General features: G+C 38.3%; 1 protein-coding gene across 1 annotated transcript; it reads right to left on the minus strand.

Moving 5' to 3' along the window:
* Window positions 1–2,018: 2,018 nt before the first annotated feature.
* Window positions 2,019–5,340, minus strand: LOC120191448 (receptor-like protein kinase 7). Its single transcript, XM_039194398.1, has 2 exons — window positions 2,651–5,340; window positions 2,019–2,542 (listed from the first exon to the last, which is right to left on the minus strand). Exons 1-2 carry the CDS (start codon window positions 5,202–5,204, stop codon window positions 2,145–2,147), a joined length of 2,952 nt encoding a protein of 983 aa, XP_039050329.1. The 5' UTR covers window positions 5,205–5,340; the 3' UTR covers window positions 2,019–2,144.
* Between the last annotated feature and the right edge of the window lie 3,369 nt (window positions 5,341–8,709).

Genomic DNA, 8,709 nt, shown 5'->3' on the forward strand with positions numbered 1-8,709 from the left:
CCATTCTAAGAGTGTGACGTGGGAAAGATCGAATAGATATCTTCTAAGCATAGATACATAGAACACGTTGTGTATATGCTCTAACTCTAGGGGTAGGGCTAATCGATAGGCCATTGGTCCATCTCTCTTGAGAATCTCGTATGGTCTTATCAAGCGTGGAGTTAACTTTCCTTTGCGTCCAAACCGCAACACTTTCTTCCATGGATAACCCTTGAGGAACACCTTGTCCCCCATCGTAAACTTTATAACCTTGCGTTTCAGGTCAACATATTTTTTTGTCGGAAGCTTCCTTCAATCGACCTTGATTTATCCAAACCTTCTATTCAATTCCTCAAATTAAGTCTGGGCATGTGATCTTCCCTTCAAAAAGCTCTGTCTAATAAAGAAGAGGTCTATGACGATGTATCTAAGCATGTCCTCTAAGATATGAATAACGCATTTTGATTGACCATATGTCTGAGGGTGGAAAGCAGTACTGAAGTTTAGTTTGGTGCCTAAGGATTCATGAAGAGCTTTCCAGAAACAAAAAGTGAACCGAGGATCACTGTTAGAAATGATGGAAGTTGGTACTCCATGTAACCTCACTATCTCATGGATGTACTACCGAGCTAGCCACTCTAATGTATAATTCATCCTAATGGTCATCAGTAATGTATTGTATCTATGTATGGTCATCAGTAATCTGGTCATAAAGTTCACGGTTACCTTATCACATTTCCACTGAGGTATGTAAATAGGCTGGAGTAACCCTAAGGGAACCTGGTATTCCGCTTTAACCTGTTGGCACACTAAGAACCTAGCGACAAACTCTGACACATTCTTTTTCATGCCCGACTATCAATACAAGTGTCTAAGTTCCTGATATATCTTGTTACTACCTAGGTGGTTTGAACCTTGATCGATCGTAAATCGAGAACTCCTACGGGGTGACATATTAAACTATTTATAAATGGCTTTATCCTAATATCAGAGTTGATACTCGAAGTTCTGAATCAAAATATTTATTTACCCTTTCCAAAATAAAAACAAGTAAAGAAATAATAATAATTTTATTTCAAAAAATTTCATTTTTACCCAAAAAAATAATTTTTGGTTAAAAATTTTATAGTCGAGCTCCACAGTCTGAAGGTTGAATCGGGCTGTAATATCACTAAATGTAATCTCCTAGACCAGACCTAAAAGAAATTAGGTCAAATCTAGGGAGTTCACGTTAAATTTGTCCTTCACATAATCCATATTTGTTTTAAACTTAAAAATAAACATTTAAAACTTAGGAGATTTTTTTATTTTCAAACCTCAATATATATTTTATTAAACATAATTGTTTGAGGAAAATTCGATATTAAAAGCAAATATTTAAAAACATGCACAAACAATCCAAAATGAACTATATGGGACAAATTGAACTTTTATTAAGAGATTTACGGAAGTTAACGGTGAAGACGTATCGATAACGTTAAGAACTTGAACCGGAAATACATATAACGTTAATTTTTAAATTGATGACCAAATTCTATCATACCAAAAACAAAAGAGATTATTCACATAGTTTAACTTGTTTTTTGATAAATAATATTTCACACACATTCTATCAATTTTCTTTTTAAATGGAGAAAGACATAACTAAATAATCAAGTTAATACTCAACAAATTGCTAAAATTACATACGCGCTTAGATCACCATTTTTTAGGATAAATTATAGTAGAGATCACTGAATATGCTCAAATAACTGTTTTAGCATTGAACTTTTAAATATTACAAATAATAATTAAATTTATCAAATTATTATAAAATGATCATTATATTTTATCAAATGTTATAAAATGATCATTGAATTTATCAAACTTTTACACCTATCATAATATGGTAGTAATAATTTTATAAATTTAATGACTATTTTATAACTTTGAAAAGTTAGTAATCAAAACACTTATATAAACATGATTTAATGATCTATGATGTATTTTACAGTTTTTATTTGATTGAACAGCAATTTCCCATTTCCGAGGTTGATTCAGACGAATAATATGTTACAGGCTCTTTATAGCTGAAGCATACAGTACATTTAATACTACTATTACAGGCTCTAGCTGATGCTTTACAAATAATATGTTCCAAAAATTGTTACTACAGAGTTTTGCAACTACAGGTTGAGCTTATCAGCGGATTCCATGGTATCCTTTTTCTGCACTTCACCGTCCTTATTGATTACAATGCCGACCAATTTGTATGGTTCAGCTTCTTCCAGCATTTGAACCACGGTTCTCATGGTGGGTCTAAGTGCGGGCAGCTTGGTCGTACACAAAATGGCGATTTTCAACACCTTGACAGCATCTTCTTTGAAAGCAACAGGGATCCTATGGTCCACTATACTCAAAACACTCTCTTGGTTCTTTAGTTTGCTGCAGATCCAGGACACTATGTCATTATTATCTCCAAACTCTGGTTCGATTGGTCTCTTTCCGCTCACTAGCTCCATTAATACCACTCCGAAACTGTACACATCGCTCTTCTCGTCTACTTTGTAGGTATAACCGTATTCTGCAGAATTCAATATTTGCAATACTGTTAACAAAAACTGAATCTGTAAAGATAATCATAATTAAAGCTTCATTTTGGGAAGTAAACAACTGAAGTTCAACTAGTTACCAGGTGCTATGTAGCCATAGGTGCCTGCAATGACATGGGTTGAGTCTTTACCACCATTGGCTTGAACCATCTTGGCAAGTCCAAAATCAGCAATCCTAGGCTTCAAGAACTCATCCAGCAAAATGTTACTAGATTTGACATCCCGGTGGATCACCGGCCTGTCGCATCCGAGATGAAGGTACTCCAGTCCCTTAGCTGCACCGACTGCAATCTCGTACCTAGTATCCCAATCAAGCTCCATTTTTCGACTCGTATGCAACCGATCCCACAAGCTCCCGTTAGGCAAGTACTCATATACCAATAAGCTCGAGTCTTCACTAGTAATGCTGCAGTAAAGCTTCACCACATTGACATGTCTTATTGAGCTCAGTGTCTGCACCTCCGCGTCAAACTCCTTTTCCTTTCCCGAATGTCGGCCAAGCATCGGGCTACTGCTCCGGCTCTTCCGGCGGCCATGAGAATCTGTGTTCCATAAGTGTTTCACAGCAAGTTCTACACCGTTACCAAGCATTACTTTATAAACGTTCCCGGACCCTCCTTTCCCAATCAGATTCTCTTGCTTTATGGAATCAAGAATTTCATCTTCGGAGAAAGTTAACACATGGAAAGACTTAACATCCCAAGATTCTTCCTTCAATGAACGGTCTCCATCTTTTTCTGTCCTCCTTAAATATAAGAAACACCCAAGAGTAGCCAGCAAGATTGCAGCTACGGCTAAACAAACTATAAGCATTAGAACAAATTTTGGCATGCCGGAATCCGGTGGACATTTCTTGAAAGATTGGATGGTCGAACTGCAAAGGCCGGGGTTTCCAGCCAAGCTCCCGTTATACGCTTCAATGCTGAAGGACTGGGGTACAGGACCAGTTAACCGGTTAGAGGATAGATCAAACAGGCTTAGCATGAGGGAAGACAAACTCTCTGGAATTCTGCCAGAAAGCTCATTTCGAGATAAATCCAGTGTGTTCAATGTCGGCAAAGATCCTAAAGATGATGGTATTTTGCCTGAAAGAGAATTGTTAGCCATGTTTATAGTACTGATGGAAGCACAAGAGCCTAATGACTCTGGTATAGAACCAGATAACTTATTGTTCTGCAATTGAAGGTTGCTCAGCCTTTTCAGTTTCCCAATTCCACGAGGGAATTTCCCCGAAATCTGATTGTTGTTTAGCTCAATTCTAACCAAAGATGTGGCTTCTGAAATCTCTTCGGGTAACTCTCCTGACAACCGATTGTATTCGGCTGACAATATCCCGACCACTTTTGCGTTCTTGATATCAGATGAAATTGGACCTTCAAACTGATTGTAAGCAATGTCAATTATATCCACTTGAGGCAATCCCCATATTCCAGCCGGAACTCTGCCTGAAAGTGAGTTGTTGCTCACTCTAAACCGCTTTAAACTGGCACAATTCGCGTAAGTAGTCGGGATTTCACCAGTGAACCTATTCTGAAGCATAAGCAGCCCTCTCATGGTTCCTTTCTTGCACATATCTGGAGGAATTGGACCGGACAAGAGATTCTCCGATACATCGATGAAGTCGAAATCAGCCCAAGAGCCTAACTTTTGCGGAAGAGAACCAGTGAACATGTTGGTGTAAAGAGACAGATTCACCAGTTTCTTGAACTCACCCAGCTCGGGGGGTACTTGACCAGTAAACTGGTTCTCAAAGAGTTGCAGGCTCACCAGGTTGGTCAAATACTTCACTTCCGAGATATCTCCTTCAAGATTGTTGTTTGAGGCATCGAAATATTCTAGGCTTGTCAAATTTCGTAATCCAACAGGAAGTTTTCCAGTCAATTCATTGCCGTAGAGCTCAAGCTGCCACAGCTTGTGAAGATTTCCAATCTCCGATGGAATTTCTCCAGATAAATAATTCAATTGGAGCTCCAAATTTATAAGCTCGGTGAGATCTCCGATGGCGGGAGGGATCTTCCCTTCGATGCTGCAATTCCCCAAATAAAGCCAATTCAGTTTCTTCAGCTTCAGGATTTCACTTGGAAACTGAGTTTGATCCAAAGGGTTATCCCCGATACTCAAAACAGTAAGATTGGTCATGTTTTCAAGTAAATTCCATGGGAAAGGACCCGAAATTCCACTGCTATTCAAATGAAGGAACCGTAATTCACTGAGCGATGATATATCCGGGAATGAACCGGAGAAAAGATTGTTCCCCAGATCCAAATATTGAAGCTTTGAACAATTATTGAGATCGTCCGTGATTGCACCGTACAATAAATTGTACCCAAAGGAAAGCTTATCCAAGGATTGAAGCTGACATATCGAATCCAAAGGAAGAACTCCCGTCAACCTCTGATTTGAAAGCTGGATTTCCTTAACCGATCCGTCACCGTTGCAGGTGACTCCATTGAAGCTGCAAACAGGACCGGCAGCCTCCCATGAATCGAGAACATCGGTGCTTGATTTATTGAGTGCGGATTTCAACGTCAGCAATACTTGAAGCTCATCGGATTTTACACAGCAAGGGAAGGAGAAACAGAACAAGAGACATAAAGAGAGGAAGAATTTCCGGCAAGTACAGGCCTTTAACATACCGGAGATTTGAAGAAACCGACAAGAAAGAGAAGACTTTATTTTTTTCTTGGAAAGAAGAAAAAGTGAAACAAGGGTGGTCAAGGGAGTGGCATTTAAGAAAGGTGGCGGCTTGGTTTGCGTTCACATTAATCTGCCTTTGCAAAGAAGAAGCACTGTGAAGAAGGAAGGAAGGAAGGAAATGGTCCGTGTCTAGAGACGAAATTTGTCATCATCTTGGACGGAGCTTATTACAGGATCGATAGGGGACAAAAGCACGTTTGTTTGGAACAGAACTGGGTTTTTAGCCTACAGTAAATATTAAGATTAGCTCAAAATTTAGGCTTTTTGACCTAAAAATCATGGTTTGAATTAAATATTATATGTTAATCACTATTTCTGAAATATTACATGATCTAACACTCATTTTTAAGAGAGAGAAAGGGACGCACATCACCAAATGCACCTTAACCAAAAGGGAGAGAAGGCGCGTGCCATGAAACACATATTCTATGGGTATTTTTGAAAGCGCCCCTTAGAGAACGCGCCTCTTGGTTATATCAATTTTCAGTTCATTTAGGGTAGTTTTAGGTTTAAGGTTTATGTTATAATGAGTTTAGAGTTTTGTAATTAGTTTTAAGGTTTTTAGGGGTTTAAGCCTAAGGAAGCACATCTTATAATATAAAACCTTACTTCATATAAATACATAATAAAAAAAAAGAGTCAAATACATAATCAAGAAACAATAAATGAAAAGATTACAATTTTATTAGATCCATCGAGATTACAATATTATTGGATCTATTGATGTCTCCTTGAATGTGTTCCGCGAGGAGGTGGTTGTATAGTTCGAGGAATGTTTCTTTTTATATGCTCCTCATCCTCTTCTTCACTCTCTGTTGAATAATCGGGTAAAGAAAATGAAAGAATACAAGAATTTTAACGAGGTTCAGCAATGTGCTTACGTCCTCGGTGCCCTAGGTAGCGCTAGAATTTTAATTCAATTCAATGTCTCATATGTTTAGGTTACATCTTTTTTTATAATAAATAAACCCCAACCCACTTTACCGGTATATTTATGAGCCATACCTAACAAATCTCCACCTTCGCGAATATCCTGCCCCTTAGGAAACATTTAATGTGGGTTGGGTTACCTTACTTCTTTAACAACTCGAAACATTCAACAAAGTCCAAACAATGCATGAACTTGTCTGTCGTAATTGGCTTGGTGAACATATCAGCGGCATTCTCATCAATATGTACCTTCTGAAACAAAATCTCTCCAGATGCAACCAACTCTCTGATTTTGTGAAACCTTACATCAATATGCTTAGTTCTAGCACGATATACCTGATTCTTAGCCAAGTGAATAGTACTTTGATTTTCACAAAGCAACTTAACTCCACCTTGTTGAACACCCAACTCCTTCACTAAACCAGTAAGCCATAAAGCTTCTTTTACTGCTTCAGCCGCTGCCATGTATTCTTCTTCAATTGTAGATAATACCACAACAGATTGAACAATTGACTTCCAACAAATAGGCCCTCCACAAAGAGTAAAGACATACCCTGTCGTAGATCTTCTATTATCCAAGTCACCCGCATAGTCTGAATCCACATATCCTACAACCAAAGGATTATCCCGCTGACTACCAAAAATAATTCCATGTCCCACAGTACCCTTCAAGTACCTAAAGATCCACTTGACTGCTTCCTAATGTTGTTTACCAGGTTTAGACATGTACTTACAAACTTGACTAACATCATGAGCTAAATCAGGATGAGTACATACCATTGCATACATCAAGCAGCCAACAACATTAGAATACAGAACCTTTGCCATATCTTCAGCTTCCTTATCTGTCTTAGGGCACTGTTCTAATGAGAGATTAAAGTGATTCGCCAATGGAGTGCTCACTGGTTTTGCGCTGTTTATCGCAAACCTTTCTAGCATTTTCTCAACATAACCCCGTTGAGATAGCCACAGTTTCCTTGAGTCTTTGTCCCTGCAAATTTTCATTCTAAGAATTTTCTTTGCAGCACCTAAATCTTTCATATCAAATTCCTAACTCAATAAAGTTTTCAAACCGATAACATCATCAATGTTCTTCACAACAATTAACATATCATCAACATACAATAACATAAAAAATAAAAGAACCATCATCAAGGCTCTTAACATAGACATAACAATCATACTCACATCGCTTGTAGCCAATCTTGATCGTATAGGAGTCAAACCGTTTGTACCATTGTCTCAGAGACTGTTTCAACCCGTACAAAGATTTCTTCAATCTACAAACTAAATGCTCGTTTCCAGGTTGAATGAAACCTTCAAGCTGCTGCATGTTGATCTACTCCTCTAAATCACCATGAAAAAAAGCAGTTTTCACATCCATATGCTCTAAATGCAAATCCCAACTAGCCACCAATGCAAGTACTGCTCGGATTAAAGTGTGCCTAACCACAGGAGAAAAATTTCATCATAATCAACACATTTCTGCTGTGAAAAACCCTTTGCTACCAAACGAGCCTTGGACTTATCCCCCTCTTTTTCTGTTACTGCTGGTTTCTTCTTATACACCCATTTGCAACCAATAGGCTTCTTACCCTCAAGAAGGAGAACTAACTCCCATGTGCGATTGTGATTCAAAGACTCCATCTCCTCAACCATGGCAGTCATCCACTTGTTGTTTTCCTGACTAGTAACAGCATCATGAAAAGTAATCGGATCATCGCTGCTAATAGTAAGTGCAAAAGAGATCAAGTCTTTAAAACCCAATCTATTCGGATGCTTTATATTCGTCTGTCTCACCCTGTCTCTAGCGAGACTATAATCCTGCAAATCATCTGTAGCGAAACCACCAGAAATCGGTTGAGAAGTTTCTGTTTTCTCAACTGAAAACTGCTCGAAATCCACCATTGTCGTGTCTGTCTTCTGCTGCAACATGGGTTGTTCATTAAAAACAACATCTCTACTTATCACAATTTTCTTCGCAACTGGATTCTAGAACTTGAATCCTTTGACACCTTTCTTGTAACCAAGAAAAATGCACTTCTTCGATTTTGCATGAAGTTTGGATATCTCATCAGCAGGTACATGCACATAAGCACGACAACCAAAAATCCGTAAGTGATTAAAAGTAACATCATGACCGGTCCATACCTCTTCTGCAACTTTCCCAACCAATGATGCCCTTGGCGATCTATTGATAAGATAACATGCCATGTTAACAGCCTCAACCCAGAAGTGTTTAGGAAGCCCTGTATTCAACCGCAAACATTTGGCTCTCTCATTCAACGACATGTTCATCCGTTCCACAACACCATTCTGTTGTGGTGTCTTGCGCACTATAAAATGTCTTTTAATCCCATGCTCCTTACAGAAGTTTAGAAACTGTGAATCTGTGTACTCCATACTATTATCAGACCACAAACACTTGATTTTTCATCCTGTTTGATTTTCTACCTCAGCTTGAACTTCTAAAAAACGTCAGACTTCTGTTTCAAAAAATACATCCAAAATT

The sequence above is a fragment of the Hibiscus syriacus genome, unplaced genomic scaffold (assembly GCF_006381635.1).
Source record: "Hibiscus syriacus cultivar Baekdansim isolate YM2019G1 unplaced genomic scaffold, ASM638163v2 tig00116969_pilon, whole genome shotgun sequence".
NCBI lineage: Eukaryota > Viridiplantae > Streptophyta > Magnoliopsida > Malvales > Malvaceae > Hibiscus > Hibiscus syriacus.

What these genes read in the sequence shown, in the direction of transcription:
- LOC120191448 (XM_039194398.1), bottom strand. Translation starts at nt 5,204, where the DNA reads ATGTTAAAGGCCTGTACTTGCCGGAAATTCTTCCTCTCTTTATGTCTC. An exon ending in CTATGGCTACATAGCACCTG is followed by an intron (nt 2,543 to 2,650) that starts GTAACTAGTTGA and finishes TGAATTCTGCAG; the next exon opens with AATACGGTTATACCTACAAA.